Genomic DNA, 18,536 nt, shown 5'->3' with positions numbered 1-18,536 from the left:
CATCATGGTCTGAAAGACTGCTGTGATGTAGCTAAGTTCTCTGAAGATTATTTTTAGAATTTGTCTGCCTTCATTTTCTTTTTTTCTTCTTTTTTTCAGCATGCATAAATGTAATATAGGGAAATATGCTGTTCTTTCTCCACAGGGAAGATATCATATGTGGTGAGCCAGAATATTGATGGGCTACACATGCGATCGGGTTTACCACGTTCCCACATATCTGAGCTACATGGAAATGTTTTTGTGGAACGATGTGATAGATGTGAACGTCAGGTTGTCCTTGCTGCCCCTAGTGCTACTGTAGGCCAGAAGAAGTCTGGAAGAGATTGCAAATGGGGAAGAGGTGGGCGCATTTGTCGTGGACAAATGCGTGACACAATTCTTGATTGGGAGCATGGCCTGCCAGATGACGAGTTGGCACTCGCTGACTATCACTCTTGGTAGGATTGTTGTTTCATAAACACCTGAGGTTGCTTTAAATTTAGAAATTTATCAAAGTTTAATAGAAGTGCTTACAGTTTAAATTGTCTTGATAGTCATTGGCCCCTTATCTGTTTCTGGTGTTATATGTGTGATATTTTTTATGTAGTATTAGTGATGATATCTATCATTTTCAATAACCGTAAGGTGATAACGTTTGTAGTAACATAGTTAATATTTTGCAAAAGAACTGTTACAAATGGTACATCAATTTAGAAGAAATGAAATAACTGATGCACTACTTTATATTAGTTTGAAGATTTTGTTCTCTATACAACTCTGTAGCAAATAAGTTAACCTAATCTCAGTCTCTGCTGCATACCAGTTGAAACACTGACAACAAACAAAATCTTCCTTTAAAAAATATTTATTAACTAAGCGCTGTCATAAATTGTGTATAAGGGTTTCTCAAATTAAATAAGAATCAATAGCAAGTTGTTCTCGGTTGATAAAATTGGGCGAAAAGTAAAAATTGTTATATTTTGTTGAACTTGTTAAATAAAATATAATGATGATGGTGATGATTATTAAATCAAATATTCTCATAGTAGAAAAGTGCGGAAGCCGTCATAGAGTAGAAATGTTTGACAGTGACAAGAATACCAATGCTTTTTCTGTGTGGGATGCTGGGAATCACTTTTTGCACGTATGGAAAGGTTGCTGAACTGACAGTAGTAATTGTGACTTATTTTCCAATTACAAAGAAGGAGCTGCTGCTTTTGAAACTCAGAGCTCTTGTGATTTTAACATGGGCGGAATTAGAACAGTCAAGAACTGCAGTAAGGGTATGTCATTAAATTGTGGTCAGACCTGTCAAATCAGGCAAGAGATTTAAAAGATGCTGCAAATATGCTAACTTTGACAGAAGCTACATAAGTGGACTGAATGCATTTGCAGATACAGTAGTGTGTTTTTTTGCCGTAAGTAGTGACTCAAGCAGAATTATAGAAGAAAAGTGTAGTAATACATTTCATGAACTTGAAGGATCTTTCATAGTGTATTTACTGCTAAAATAGTACCTATCAAGAAATCTTAAAATAAAGTTAAACAATATAACAACTAGAATAAGAATGGTAATAAGATATCTAGATGTATTCCTAGGTAAACATCATAACGTCACAGGCCATATAGGCATAGAAACAAGTCAAAGATGATGCACAAAATTGGAAATGGACAGTTTTAATTTGAAAACAATCAGGCCATGCCATCAGTCTAATTTGTGTCTCTTGTAGATATGGTGTGAGAATATGATTCCATGAATTAAAGATTGTGAAGCTTAAGTCAAGAGTGTTACTGAGATTGACATGCACCTTTTGTGCAACCTTTATGATGCATTGTTGGTAATTTTGGAAATATGCTCATTAAACCTGGACATTGAGAAAAGAGGAGTTGCATATTGATGAGAGATAAGCCTTTGGAACAGAAATACATAGGATACTTGGAACTGAGATGAATACAAAAAATTATATAATTATATCATTTTACAATTATGGAAAAACAAAATACATTTCCAACACAGGCAGAACAACACACAATTTTCTCCCTAATGTCAGGAAGTGATTAAGATTCCTTAACCATCTGAACAGACTGATGTATTGCCTGACTGGTTCTCGTCTGTATGCTACATATCTGTATTTATTTATTTGGTGAACTACACTTGAATCTGCAGCAGTGTAAGCATTACAGAGTACAAATTGTAAGTGTGTGCACTATATGAAGAACCAATGAGTCATGGGCAGGAGGTGAGGAATGAGTCAGCCTGGTGCATCTTGCATCTTTGGTGATACTACAGCAACAGTATCCAGGAAGGCCAAGGAAGACTTCACGAGTCATTCAATCACATGTCAGCGTGGTGCCATCACTACTGTCTTCAACATATGAAGAAAAGGCAGCCGAGCTCAGTGGCCACTAGATAAAACAGTCTTCAAGACTATCCACTGCATTAGTGTAAGTAATTACAGAAGTATGTCAGTGAACCACGAAATCGATGTCCACATTGGAAAAGTTGCTGATATGCTGCCATATCGCCTTGGTGTCCGGCAAATAATGGCTGTTGACAAGGATAGTTGATAGTTTCAGGGCAGATCTGTTAGCAGAAACAGCCTACAGTTGTTAATAATTGGACAGATAAAAAAATTGACTCACTAAGCAGCGGCAGGAGAAAACACATTTAAAAGTGAAAGAAAATATGCAAGCTTTCAGAGCCAGTAACTCCTTCCTCTGCAGAAGGGTTTAAAGAGAAGGAAGATGGATGAGGAAAAAGGATTAGTGAGGCGTAGGAAGTGGAGAGGGTTTCAAAAAAGTTTCCCAGAACCCCGAGTGGGGAGACACTTACCAGATAAGATGAGAAGACAAGTCTGATTGTTGGGGACTTCACTGCATATTTGAAAACCTGAGAGCTTAAAGGTGAAAGTTAGAGTAATAAACAAGACTGAGATTCCAAGGACAAAACATCATGCTAGAGTTAATAAGAGTGGAAAGCTAAGTGCCCTGTACATCTTGAGAGGTGCCATGAGTGGAAAAAAAGGGACAGAAAATAGAAGGCATAGAAAACTAAAATGGAATGAATAAAGGAATAGTTACTGAGAAGAAATGCTCAGACAGAAGAAATTCATGTAAATTAAGGTGAGGTGGGTACCCAGAACCAAGGAAGTGTTGTAACTCTGGTTCCCATGTCCAGAGTTCTGAGAAATTGGTGTCAGGGGGAAGAATCCGAATGATGTGTGGTGAAACAGGTAATGAGGTCACAACTGTCATGTTGCAGAGCAAGCTCTGCAACAGAATATTGTATGTTGCTAGTATGCACCCTCTAAGCCTCTTCATCCTAATTGATAATGTGGCGATGTTTATTCCAATGTAAAAGGCCGAACAGTGTTCACGTAACAGCTGGTACATGACATGTCATTTCACAGGTGCCTCTCCCTTTGATAGTATGTATTTTGCCAATTGCAGGGCTGTATATTTGGTAGTAGGAGAATGCATATGGCAAGTCTTACAGCGGGAATGGTCACAGGGTTGGGAATCGTAGGGTATGGAAATAAGTGCAGAATGAGCACAGGTTCTGACCAAGAATATTGTTTAGACGTATTAGGCTCGCAAAGAAAAGATGAGCCTGATAAAAAAATAACAAGAAATGAATAGTATTCATAGAAGCAGTAGTACTAGTAGCTGGATAATAAGTTCAGTGTTTGGTGCTAATTTGGAGTAGTAGGATATATACTTTTTGTTATGCACTGAGGTGACAAGTCGTTTGATAGCAATATGCTCATATACAGATGGTGGTAATATCACATGGACAAGATATAAAATGGCAGTACATTCAGATGATTCATGTGAAAAGATTTCTGAAATGATTATGGCTGCACGGCAGGAATTAACAGACTTTGAACGCAGAATGGTAGTTGGAGCTACACACATGAGACAGTCCATTTCAATAATCATTAGGGAATTTGGTGTACTGAGAGCCACAGTGCCAAGAGTGTGCCGAGAATACCATATTTGAGACATTATCTCCCACTACGGACAATTCAGTGGCTGTCAGCCTTCACTTAATGTCTGATAACTGCAGCGTTTGCATAGAGTTGTCAGTGTTATGCAACACTGTGTGAAATAGCCATAGAAATCAATGTGGAATGTACAACAAATGTATCCATTAGAATAGTGCAATGAAATTTGGTGTTAATAGACTATGGTAGCAGACAACCGACATGAATGCCTTTGCTAACAGCACGACATTGCCTTCAGTGCCTCTCGTGGGCTTGTCGCCATATCAGTCGGACTCGAGACAATAGGAAAACCATGGCATGGTCAGATGAGTCCCAATTTCAGTTGGTAAGAGCTGATGGTAGGATTACAGTGTGGCACAGATCCCACAAAGCCATAGAGCCAAGTTGTCTACAAGGCACGGTGCAAGTTGGTGGTGACTCTATAATGGTGTGGACTATGTTTGCATGGAATGGATTGGGTCCTCTGGTCCAATTGAACGGATCATTGACTGGGAATGGTTATGTTCCACTACTTTGAGACTATATACAGCCACTCCTGGATGTCATGTTCCCAAATAACTGTGAAATTTTTATTGCTGATAATGCGCCATATTACGAAGCCACAGATGTTCCCTATTGGCTTGGAGAACATTCTGTGCAGGGAATGTAAGAAGACAGCATAGATTGTCTTCAATCAGAAAAATTCCTAACAATTAGTAATAAAATGATATTTATTAAATATGAAGAAATACTCAACTTAAATGATACTTCTTCTTGTGAAACGTCCAACACAATTAGATGTTTAATAATAAGTCCTCTAAAATATTAAAGTCCTTTCACTGTGACTGAGTGATGCCCATGTAGAATCCAGAGCTGGACAACTACAAGGTCTAAGTCTCGAAGATGATGATGGCTTTTCCCTTTCTCTTTCCCTTTCCTCTTTAGCCATTCATGCATCTTTTCATCCTACATCTTTATACTATATACCTCTTTACTTCTGTATGCATCCTCTTTGGTTTGAAGCTGGCACAGTACCTACAGTAGAATATCTTTGGCTTCCTTCTGACAACCATGCCTCCATCCTTGCTACCCTCCCTGTTTTCCTTTCCCTGTTGCTTCATAACCTGGGTTGTGAGTAACTAAATCCACTTTCCTTTCTTTCCCCTCTCTCCTCCCTGATGAAGGAACATTTATTCCGAAAGCTAGGAACTTAAATTTTCGGTTGTTTTTTGTGTATCTATCGGCTGTACTGAGCTAAGTACTGGCCAGCCCCTCTATCTCTTTGTTAGTATTTGTTTCACATCTTTATATAAGATTTTCCGTTCATTATTATAAATGGAAGACCTAATGCCCAATGTTGAAGTTTCTGAGCTGTGCAGTCCAGTATATTCTTGGACGGATGAAACAAAGAAGTCAATGGCTTGTGGTCAGTGATTACAATAAACCGTCTTCCATAGATACTGGTGAAATTTACACACACCAAAGATGATAGCCAGAGCCGCCTCCTTTATCTGGCTGTAATTACATTGAGTCCCAATAAGTAACTTGGATGGGAACACAATGGGTCATTCTGAGGAGCCCACTTTGTGTGACAACACTGCCACTATGCCTACATTAGGAGCGTCTATTGCTAGGGTAAGTGGCTTCACCGGATTGACAGGCGTGAGGTATGGGTCACTGAGAAGTGCATCCTTAAGTTTTTTAAAAGTGCATTGACATTCCCTTGTCCATTGAATGGCCCATGCTCCTGCTGAAGGCAATGGTGCGGAGCAGGGATTTGAGCTGTGTTGAGGATGAATTTAATGTAATAAGACAACTTCTGCTAAACAGTCTGTAGCTTAGTCACACTCTTTGGCACTGGTAGCCAACGAATAGTGTCCAAATGCTTTTGAGCTGGGCAAATGCCTTATTTATCAATCACATGGCCCAAATCTTCCAACTCAGGAACAAAAAATACACACTTGTCACAATTACATTTAAGACCAGCCGAAGCCAAAACAGTAAAGAAATTTCTGAGGTTTTCAGGTGATCCTCAGGCGATGTTCCCGAAATGAAAATACCATCCAAGAATGTGGCACAACATGGAACCTTACACAATAAATGGTCTAATTACTTTTGAAATAATGCAGAAGCAGAAGAGCTGCAGTACATAAATGTTGAAAACAAAAGAGGCCAATGTGAGTAGTGATCACCATAAACTGTTGGGTTTCTTCATCCACTGGTATCTGGAGGAAGGCATCCTTTCTATCAGTTTTGGAAAAATATGTACCAGATTGAAGTATGTCAATTAGAGATTCAGGATGAAGCAGAGGAAAAGTGTCAAATGTGGTCTGGACATTTATAGTAGATTTGAAATCCATACAAATTATAATGTCTCCATTAGGTTTGTTTATTACAATGAGAGGTGACACCCACTGACTTGCAGTAAAAGGCTGCAAAACACAAATGCTTTGCAAGTGACGTAGCTCTGTTGCTACTTTGTCATGAATTGCGTGAGGGACAGAGTGTGCCCTATAAAACTTGGACATGTCTTGGCAAAGAGTAATATGTGCAGCATAATCTAAAATTTTAAATTCATCACATAAGACATTAACATCAGTAAAAGATGTCTGAGAAGCCAGGTGTTGCACATTGTCCTGTATTTTCTGATCAAAAGTGTCCAAACTGAAAATGCTCTGACTTGAAGCTGCGTGGAGGACAGTAAAGACCACTTTTTTTTTTTAAGACACATGGTCCTAAAAGTCAAGTTTAGCACAGTCATAAGTCGTCACACATGTATTTTAAGGGTGCAGTCGTGGGCTGCCAAGCAGTTTGTAAGTATTTTGATTAAGTAATGTAAGAGATCCGCCTGTGCCCAGTTGAAATTATACATTGTGCTCCCCAGTATTAAGAGAAATGGGTACCAAAAACTTCTTTCAGTCAGGATGTGTCATAGATTTCTGTGTTCATCAGTTTGGTTCAGTACCGCACCAGATTTTAAAAGCTTCTATTCTCTTTTTATTGTCCACACTTCATTTTTATACAGGGCAATACTCCACATACCTTCACAAAAGACTTCCTAACATTTAAATTTATGTTCAGTGTTAAGAGAGTTCTCTTTTACAGAAATACTTTCCTTGCCATTTTCACTTTGCATTTTATATCCTCTCATCTTTCAGCATTATTCATTATTTTGCTTCCCAAGTAGCAGAACTCACCTACTACTTTTAATGTCTCATATCCTGATCTAGTTTCCTCAAATCGACTGATTTAATTTGACCATGTAACCTTCCCCATGTTTTACTTTTGTTGAGATTCATCTCATAACCTCTTTTCAAGACAATATCCATTCCATTTAACTTATAAATACTATGCCATCTCTGACAGAATTAGTATGCCATCAACAACCCTCCAATTTATTACTTCTTTTCCTTGAGCTTCAATTCCCTTTCCACATTTCACCTTTGTTTCCTTCACAGCTTTTAATGGTTGAATAACTAGATATCATGAGAGACAGACCTGCTAGTATAAATGGTGTTGTCACTAGAAAAGCAGAAGTAGCAAAATGCGTTGGTCAGGAGAGCTCAGTGACTTCAAACATACGCCTAGGATAGGGAACAATCCTGTCTCGATCCTTCCTCGACTGCTATTTCCCTTTCATGTGTTTTGACACATAAAACTGCAGTCTGGTTTTTGTACAAGTTATAGATAATCTATTGCTTCCTATATTTTATACCCACTACCTTCAAAGTTACAGAGGTTGTCATCTAGTCAACTCCAGCAAAATCTTTCTCTACATCTGCAAACATAATAAAAATGTTTACCTGTTTTTAATCTATCTACTGAGACAAGTCACATGGTCGTTATTGCCTTGTTTGTTCCTACATTTATGTGAAACCCAAACGGATCTTCCCTGAAGTCATTGTGTACCAATGTTTCCATTCTTCTGGAAAAATTCATTTCAGTATTTTCCAGTCACGACTTATTAAACTGTTAATTTGATAATCACCTATTTCAGAACCTGCCTCTTGTGGAATTGGAATTATTACATATTTCCTTATGTCTGAGGGTGTTTCACCTGCCTTGCATATCCTGTGTAACAGATGGAACAGTATTGTCATACCTGGCTCTCACAAGGATCTCTGTTATTTTGCAAGAACACCCTCTACTCCAGGGACCTTGTTTCGACTTAGGTCTTCCAGTGCTCTGATCTCTCTCTCTCTCTCTCTCTCTCTCTCTCTCTCTCTCTCTCTCTCTCTCTCTCTCTCTCTCTTGCCCCCCCCCCCCCTTTCCCTCTGTGTAGTGACTACTATACAATTAAACACCCCACAATACTTATTTATGGACACCAAAGTACAAGCACTGCTTAACAGTTGATCCGAACAGAGTAATCTGAACAAAGTCCAGTCATAAATCCAAGCACAGAGACCAAGTACATGATCGTGACGGTGCAGTTACCAAAGTGAAGCATGTAGCTTGGGCCGCAATCTAAGTAAGCCACTGTACTTCCAATGGGTTCCATTTGGCGCACTGTGAGCTTCAGCACTTACATCTGTGTTGCAGACTCTACAGGGAAGCAGGCGCTGTCCCTAACGGACGATTCTGGAATGGACGTCATGGGCTAGCAGATGAGTCTTGATGGCATAGCGTGGTGAGATCGTGTAACCTACATTTAACTTGAGCAGCTTTAGAAGGACTGAAACATCCCAGGTGGATTTGTTATACAGGTGACATTCAATGACTATGCCATGTTCAAAGTTACTGAGCTTTCGTGACTAACCCACTTTGCTGCTTCTGCTTTTTCTATTGACAGCACCATTCTCCTCACCTCCTTTTATACTAGCAGGTCCATCTCTCATGATATATACACTCCTGGAAATGGAAAAAAGAACACATTGACACCGATGTGTCAGACCCACCATACTTGCTCCGGACACTGCGAGAGGGCTGTACAAGCACTGATCACACGCACGTCACAGCGGACACACCAGGAACCGCGGTGTTGGCCGTCAAATGGCGCTAGCTGCGCAGCATTTGTGCACCGCCGCCGTCAGTGTCAGCCAGTTTGCCGTGGCATACGGAGCTCCATCGCAGTCTTTAACACTGGTAGCATGCCGCGACAGCGTGGACGTGAACCGTATGTGCAGTTGACGGACTTTGAGCGAGGGCGTATAGTGGGCATGCGGGAGGCCGGGTGGACGTACCGCCGAATTGCTCAACACGTGGGCGTGAGGTCTCCACAGTACATCGATGTTGTTGCCAGTGGTCGGCGGAAGGTGCACGTGCCCGTCGACCTGGGACCGGACCGCAGCGACGCACGGATGCACGCCAAGACCGTAGGATCCTACGCAGTGCCGTAGGGGACCGCATCGCCACTTCCCAGCAAATTAGGGACACTGTTGCTCCTGGGGTATCGGCGAGGACCATTCGCAACCGTCTCCATGAAGCTGGGCTACGGTCCCGCACACCGTTAGGCCGTCTTCCACTCACGCCCCAACATCGTGCAGCCCGCCTCCTCTGGTGTCGCGACAGGCATGAATGGAGGGACGAATGGAGACGTGTCGTCTTCAGCGATCAGAGTCGCTTCTGCCTTGGTGCCAATGATGGTCGTATGCGTGTTTGGCGCCGTGCAGGTGAGCGCCACAATCAGGACTGCATACGACCGAGGCACACAGGGCCAACACCCGGCATCATGGTGTGGGGAGCGATCTCCTACACTGGCCGTACACCTCTGGTGATCGTCGAGGGGACACTGAATAGTGCACGGTACATCCAAACCGTCATCGAACCCATCGTTCTACCATTCCTAGACCGGCAAGGGAACTTGCTGTTCCAACAGGACAATGCACGTCCGCATGTATCCCATGCCACCCAACGTGCTCTAGAAGGTGTAAGTCAACTACCCTGGCCAGCAAGATCTCCGGATCTGTCTCCCATTGAGCATGTTTGGGACTGGATGAAGCGTCGTCTCACGCGGTCTGCATGTCTAGCACGAACGCTGGTCCAACTGAGGCGCCAGGTGGAAATGGCATGGCAAGCCGTTCCACAGGACTACATCCAGCATCTCTACGATCGTCTTCATGGGAGAATAGCAGCCTGCATTGCTGCGAAAGGTGGATATACACTGTACTAGTGCCGACATTGTGCATGCTCTGTTGCCTGTGTCTATGTGCCTGTGGTTCTGTCAGTGTGATCATGTGATATATCTGACCCCAGGAATGTGTCAATAAAGTTTCCCCTTCCTGGGACAATGAATTCACGGTGTTCTTATTTCAATTTCCAGGAGTGTAGTTGTCAGTTCCACATTACAAAGGGGTGTCAAAATACTTTTGACCACATAGTGTGTCTAAATGTTGACCTGTCTGTATCCCTTTTTGAATCTCTAACCTATCTGCCCAGTTAACCTGTGGTGCAGTTGTCCACTTCAGTGGACAACTGTTAATGTCTCTTCTTTGGCATTTTTAATCAGTTCTGAGACAGCAAATGTATGCAGTCCACTCCCGTGGATAATCCCTACTGGTACTGTGCAATGTATGCATTTGCAGCCTCAGAACTGGTTAAAAATGCCAAAGAAGCAACATTAACAGCTGTCCACTGCAATGAACAACAGCTCCACAAGGGTAAGGCACATGACATTCCAGACTCCAACTTGTAGAACACCACTTTTGTTTTCCCTGGTGGTGACCCTCCTGCATAGTCCTTACCTGGAGATCTGAGTAGGAACCATGTTATCTCCAAAATATTTTATCCGAAAGTCAAACTGTATAGTTGTATGTCCTCAGGAAAAATAATTCAAAACAGATTATGCATATGATGTTTGCTAAGGAAGTCAGGACCACAATGATCTCAGGACTTCTCAACATGTGCTGAATTTATGCAATCATGGCCAAGTGATTACCGACCATCTGAGTTGTGAAGTTATCTATGCTTAGGGTTGATAAAAATAAAGTCAAGGCCCCCATTCAATGCCACAAATCCAATTTCCAGATTTCATCAGTATCACAGGATGAATTTTAATAGCTGCAGTCAGTTCTAAGTTTTGGGTCCCGGAGATCAAGAGTGATATCCGTTTTTGAAACTACATGCCATGTAAATACTGTCAATCTCTTCTAATTCATTTGGTCAGTTTTCAGAGGGATTACACACGCTGTTTCTCATGCACTAACGTACACTGTCGTATCACACACTACAGTTCAGAGCCCTCATGCAGCAAAGGGTTGCAAGTTGAATCAGTGAAGCAGGAAAGTTGACCGAGTAATATTAATGGCATGTAATACCTCAACCAGTATTCAGTACAGAATTAAAAAATGGAGGCATTACTGTTCAGCAAGCCTTCATAATTAACAGAAGGTTCATTGAATGTCTGCTCTGCATTCATCGACTATCTCTAGAATAGATTTACTGTTGAGTTAGTTGTGTGTGAGCAAACATGTTTCCCCAGGCTGAACATGTGTTCATTCTTGAAAGGTAAGAATAGAAGCCGAAGTAATGAATTAAAATTTGTGCCAAGGCTGGGACTTGAACCCGGGTCTCCTGCCTACTAGACATAAGTGCTGTCCACACCACCATCCTGGCATTGTGTCTAACACAGCTACATGATAGGACTGTTGATATTTTTAGAAATATTGGGAGTCCGATATATCAATATTTCAAAAAATATCATTATCGGCTTTCAATATATTGACAAAAAGTATCGACATATCGACAGACATAAATACCTATGTACCTACCTATAAAAATAATGGCTGGGCATTGTAAATACAGGGTGTTTCAGGAGGAATGGTAAATATTTTAGGAGATGGTAGGATAGAGAAATTGCAATAGAAATGCCATATAATATGTGTCCAATTCTCTTTGAGTACAGAGATACAGCTGAGTTCAGTGCATTTTCATTTTGTGTGTTAGTACACCAGTTGCTACAGGTCGCTGTGGGTGTGTTTATCAAATGTCAGCAGTAGAGTGTTGATGTTCATGTTGTGAAGTTGTGCTGTAGTTTCCATTGAAGTTTTCATTATGATTTGTTGGTGAAGACTCTTGTACTGTAGCACGTAAACATGTCTCACATATTTACACATGCTGAATATGCCAGTATGTATGGGTTTTGTAATGGAAATGCCACTACTACGGGTAGAAAATAACGGCATACCATTTCCTAACTGCAGACTCCCAGAGTCAAGAGTGTTTACTTGTTTGTTCAATACATTGTGTGACACTGGTACAGTGCCAAGCAGTCATAAAGCATCTGAACCTGTAAATGTACAAACTGGATGAAGTAGAAGACATTATTCAGTCGGTAGAACATAGTCCTTCAACAAGCATACATAGAATTTCTCCACGTATCAGTGTTCCACATACAAGAGTATGGTGGACATTACATATGCACGGGTTTCGTCCATATCATTTGCAGCTCATTCAACATCTTTGATCAGAGATAGAGATAGACAATTGGAATTTTGTCATTGGATACTTGAAAATCGCCAGGTAATTCCATTTTTACTTTTCACTGATGAAGCCAGTTTCACTCATGACGGCATCAATAACGCTCGTAATTCACATCATTAATCTGAAGAAAACCCATCTTCCATTGTGGAGACACTTTTTCAAAACACTTCTGTAAAAGTGTAATGTGGTTTGATAGACAATCAGTTAATTGGGCATTTTGTGTCACCCCATCGTCTTAAAGAACCCTCTTATCTACACTTTATTGAAAATGAGCTTCCAGCATTATTGGGAGAAATTCCTCTGGCTACAAGAATGTATATGTTAATTGAGATTGATGAGGTTCCTGCACGTTGTACTCAGCAGGTGAGACATCATCCAAACCTAACATTCCCTGGAAGATGGATCGGTAGATATGGGCATGTTTTGTGGCCACCAACGTCCCCGGACCTTACCCCTTTGGATTTTTGTGTGTGGGGATGGTTGACATGCGAAGTCTACAAAGAAAACATAACCACAAGAGCTGATTTGATCGTTTGGATTACAAATAGTGCAGCCCTCCGAAAAGAACGCAAAGATGACCTCAGAAGAGCTACATGTGGTGTTATCAAGAGAAGTCAAAAGTGCATTAAAGTTGGCGGTCGAATTTTTGAAAATCCATTGTGAACGTCCTCATTTGCTTTCGCTTTAAGTTTGTTTGTGTTGCATACGAACAGCTTTACCTCTATACTCAATAAAAATTGCACACATGTTATATGGCTTTTTTTATTGCAATTCATCTATCCTACCACCTCCTAAAATATTTACTATTCCTCCTGAAACACCCTTATACTGCCAGTTTTAGAGCTGTATATTTAAGTATCGATTTATTGTTAGGTACTCTGTTCATCAGCAAGCACGCAGCTACTTATCCCCCATATAGCAAGAATTGCAAGCAAAATGATGTGTGTTCACTTGGCAAAAAGGTATCCGATGGGTCTGTCACTCGGTTTCATCACATATCGGATTTGTCTGGAACACTTCACTTTGGCTTCCCTGTTTTTTCATTTCTGCCAATGCGAGTGACCTAGCAGTTGTGGGGTCATAATTGGTGGGTGAAGCTAAATGTTGCAGTTTCTGTTAGTAGTGCTGAGCACCAGTTACGTCAGCATTTCCTCTCACGTGTCTGCCCACCGCGAAGACCAATCTTGTCATTTAGATTTTAACCAATTCTTTTTTAAGAATGGCGATATTTTTTAATGCAACTGGTGTGCTCTTGCTTCACACAGTCAAAAAGAAGGACATGGTGAAAGCTCAGAAAGTAGTAAGACTCCTTCACATAGTGAAAGTACAATTATATTCTACTACAATATCAAAAGAACAACTTCAAATATTCACCAAAAACTGTGAAAAAATATGATACAAAGTAAAAATATTGCCACTCAGTATTGCCATTTCAATATCAATATATCATTTGAAAAGTTGTTAAATTAAGATGGCAGTATTTTCTGGGGAAAAAATATTGATATTTTATCAACAGACCTATTGCACGGATTACCCTAGTCCAATGCTCTCCCTACCATGAACTTGAATTCACACCTCAGCCCATCTTGATTTTCCTCTTATTAAATCATCAGAATTGCCAAGACTCTCAAATACTGGAATTGCACCCTCGCTTTGTTCATAATGGGCAAATCTTGCATTTACCTTATATGTAGGTGATTGATGGATCTGATGGAATTATGAATGCATTTTCCTGGAGACATATTGAGTCTCAGCTTCATCTTTGATAAGGTTAGAAGCTGAAGTAATGTATTATAAATCTGTGCCAAGGCCAGGACTTGAACTCTGATCTTCTGTGTACTAGACAGATGTGCCAGGGTGGCGTATAGGATAGCACATTTGCCTATTTCCACTCAAAAATCCAGGATAGAATGTAACAAAATTATGAAAGCCCATTTCATGTAGTAAGGCGGACCAATTTTCAGTCGTTTTGCACATCCCCCTCCACCAGCCACTGGCAGGCAATAAATATTCATTCTCTTACCAAGCAGCTAGCAGCAGGTTACAGCTAGACAGCGAGAATCTCATTCCTAACATGCTGCACGGTTGCCGTACTTCGTGACAACAACAGAATTATTCATTCAACTGGAAGTTGTTTTTTGTTCTTTCTTGTAACAGTGGAGCTATGAATGTGTATTGTAAATTTTTAAGTGTGATTTAGAAAAGTCTGGTGATGGCAATAAATGTAAAGTGCTTCACAAACAGGTGAGAGGGACTTTTTACCGCATTTTTAACTTTTTCAAATGTGAATTTGAAAGCCGTTCTCCTACTGAAGTGACAAGAATGGACTCCATAATCATGTGGTGTGAGCAACAGAACTGTAAAGAGAATTGTAAACAAAAGTGTCTGAGCTGTAGGAAGCGTAGAAAAAGTTGGGTTTGTGTCACCTGGAAAGCATCAAAATCACAAGGAATCTGTAACACCAGTGCATGGTTTTAACAGCAATCTTTTAAAGTGCTCAATGTGAATGATGAATGCACAACATCACAAAAACTTGTTACAGTTACGCAGTAGAAAATTGGCTTCAATTGTAAGGGCTTCGTCAATGTAAAGAATTTTAAAAGATGTTGGTTCCAGATATGATAAGAAGAGAGATTTTAGTTCAAAGAAGTGACATAGATGCAGCACAAACTACATCATATATAAAGATTTACAATACAAGAGGAGGAGGTAGTTCAACAGTGTATGACCTTGTTGAAACATGGGTCAGTTAGAATCATTCCAGGAAGATCTGCTGGAAAATGAATGGTGGTACTGGCGATTTTAAAGTTCTCGTGGGAATAGGTTCTCTGATAATTATTCTGCATGCTGACTCTTTTTCTGGCTTTGTTTCTATGTATTTACATGTAAGAAAAACAGCAGTGACTAATGTTCAGAAATGAACGCTGTCAGTTTCGTGGCGTGGTTCACAATTCTTGTCATACCTTTCTTCAAAGTCGGTCATTGCCAGGTATAAGTCAACTGTTCATAGACAAAACCAAGTACAAACATCAGAAAAGGGGATATCTTTCCTTGGCTGAAAAATAAAAATATTAAGCACAGTATAAACCCGACTCGTGCCAATCTCCAGCTCATTAATTTATAAGTCACGTGACAGAATGTACAAGCTTGACATCCTTGCAAGTGCATGGGTCACACATTTTTGCATTTACCCATATGTCACTGTCAGTGCATCCCCATGAAATTAATTTGGACAAAGGGTTAAGGTTATGTGGGAGACAAAAGCATAACATTCAAGATAACATACACTAAATCATTTGTGCGTGAGGCAATAGACAACAACCCAGCCTGTAGCGTGGGCACAGTATGTACAGCATGCTGAAAAGCTTCAGAAAGAAGAATTTGACAGGGAAGTCTTGAACATGTCATCGTAAATTTACACTCAGAGTGTTCAGCAACAGGCTCAAATAGAAGTGACAATGGTATTATGATGTAGAGTTTGAAGCAAAGTAATATTTCGTAATTTTAAAGACTTGTGGTTTAAAATATGTGTCGACATATCAGTTGTATACATAATAATGAGAATGAGAACTTCGTAACATTCTTGATTAGGACTTTATATTCTTTGAATTATGCAGACTATAATGTTCAACACATTGTCCGCCCCGGTAGCTGAGTGGTCAGTGCAACAGACTGTCAATCCAAAGGGCCCGGGTTCGATTCCCGGCTAGGTTGGAGATTTTCTCCACTCAGGGACTGGGTGTTGTGTTGCCCTAATCATCATCATTTCATCCCCATCAACGCGCAAGTCGCCGAAGTGGCGTCAAATTGAAAGACTTGCACCAGGCGAACGGTCTACCCGACGGGAGGCCCTCGTCACACGACATTTCATTTTTTCAACACATTGTCCAAGTAGAAGTTAAGCTACTCCCACCACGTAGTATGCTCTAATAATATGCAAGAATGCAGCTGGATAAATTAGTCAGAAGTCTGATATTTCGACGTGTAAACCCTTGTAATTTTCAAGGCACGAACTGGATAAGGCTCTAAAATGACAGGAACTGTTACTTGTAGAGATGTTGGTGGTTTTCAGTGTTATCAGTCAGCATTCCCTGGAGTTATTCACAGATGATGGTTAATTGTGTGCTTGTTCAATGTATTACAAATGCGGTCTCTCACTGTAATGTCGAATGAGCTAGTTTACACTTATAATGCCCATTAAAAGCGAAAAATGACACCTTACTGACCATTTTTACAATAGTTTTTTGCATTAGTCTTTTCTACCACTAATTCTTTTTTGCGCACAGTGATTACACTTAACTACAGTCAAACACATTCACAGACACACCTTACACATTTTTAAAAATTCCATTGAGTAGAAGCTATTGTCAAGCAAATATAAATCATTTCGGTTTGTGCTTAAAGTTAAATTTTGTTATGTATTAAATTTTTACTTATAATACAGTTCAAATCACAATAAATGATAATTATTGCAAGCGGTTTCCACGATTTTGTCATTAGACAAATATCATTTTGAGAAAAATTGTACTTTACATCTTCACAAAGCTGTTCTCGCCTCCTGACGTCACACAGAGTAAATCTGTGGAGCAGTGGACGGAATGTCGTCTAGACGCGAATTAATATTTCTCTCGTGACAATTGATTGAAATTGGTTTTAATATTTACTATTGCCCTCATAGATTTGAATGTGTAGTATGACATACCGTAGGCAAATGAGCCTGACTGTTGCATGCACCAACGCAGTTCGCACATTTCTTGTCCCTCCATGCTTTCTTACCACTCCACCCCTATGGGTGGAGGTGCCATCCTATGTGAATCGGGCTATAGTAAGTAAGAGACCCGGATTCAAGTCCTGGCCTTTGCAAAAATTTTAATTCATTACTTCAGCTTCTATCCTTATCAAAGATAAAGTTGAGACTTAGTATATCTCCAAGAAAATGTAACGCCGTCTTGAAAGTAACCTCAAATCACAGTCTTTCTTAAATTTTAGCTTTTCTTGAAACAAGGATGCCTAACAAATAATCATCACTTGTTTCAGAAAAACTGGCAATGCGAATGGATGTGAACATTCCAGCTGATCTTCGGTGTCAAGTGGTGCCTCATTGTAAAATACTTGCTCATCCTTGCTATGTACCCAAAGAAAATTGATACAAAAACTGTGTCAGCAAACTGTAAATGTCTTATGGGAGTGGTTGGAGAGCCACAGAGAAGCTGAAACTGTTATAACCTTTAATCACAATAATTGCGTGGATATTCACACTCTCTCTTAGAAACAATAGCTGATCACATGATTACAACTCAGTCTCTCGTATTCTACTGCCGTGCCGCGACATGCGGCCGGCGCCGTTCGTAGGTAGGTGGCGTTCCCGCGCTCAGCCGATTTGCGGAGCGCCTCTATTGCCGTTTGTGCGTACTGTCGTGGCGGCACTGTTAAATGTCGTGGGACTATCACAACACTTTTCCCCCCTTGAAAAAAAAAAACACTCACTTCCTTGGAGACATGGACAGCGCGGAGACATCCATGGCCTCTTGTGAGGCCCCGAGGAGATCCCGCGCAGAGACACGAGAGTATGGTTGAAAATGTCCAGGACGGAAGCTCGTGCGTGGAACGTGCCTCTGGGATGAAATGATGGGTGAAAACTCCGGAGCAGCATCCATGGGAGTGTGCTCCAGCGAGATGGGTCCCGGAGAAGGCGGCGTCGCAACTGGGGCCGGTTGCGGCATACTCGGAAGCGGCAGCGACGTCGGCTGCATCAACACGGACGGTAGATCGGCAGCAGCGACAGGACTGGCAACTCGGGCTGGTGGAGGCGAAGGATGGGGCGGTGGCACCGGCGTGGCCACCACTCGTGGGCGCATCTGGTCGTAATGGCGAACAACCGTGCCGTCGCCCGTATGGATTTCACAAAGCCGGTGGCCGCAAAGAGCCTTGACCACCCCTGGAATCCATTTAGGGCAAGATCCATTCCCTCGTGCCCACACGTCGGCGCCCACCGAGTATTTTCCCGCACTAGGGGACACAGTACAAGGCCTGACAGGATGAAGCAGGTGCAGTAGAGTGGGCGGTTGGCGCCCATGCAAGAGTTCAGCAGGGCTGCGATCACCCAGAGGCGTGAAGCGATAAGAACTCAGAAATTGCAGCAGGGCGTCA

At 41.1% G+C, this 18,536-nt stretch overlaps 1 protein-coding gene across 1 annotated transcript in view; it reads left to right on the top strand.

The window, feature by feature from the left end:
* The window catches only part of LOC126281208 (NAD-dependent protein deacetylase Sirt6), a 74,641-nt gene that overhangs the window by 44,395 nt on the left and 11,710 nt on the right, over positions 1-18,536 (top strand). Inside the window, exon 4 of the mRNA XM_049979945.1 lies at positions 146-440. Within this exon, the coding sequence (XP_049835902.1) occupies positions 146-440 (295 nt within the window). The remainder of the gene's footprint in view (positions 1-145; positions 441-18,536) is intronic.

The sequence above is a fragment of the Schistocerca gregaria genome, chromosome 7 (assembly GCF_023897955.1).
Source record: "Schistocerca gregaria isolate iqSchGreg1 chromosome 7, iqSchGreg1.2, whole genome shotgun sequence".
Taxonomy (NCBI): Eukaryota; Metazoa; Arthropoda; class Insecta; order Orthoptera; family Acrididae; genus Schistocerca; species Schistocerca gregaria.
This window is presented reverse-complemented; position numbering and strand designations above follow the sequence as displayed.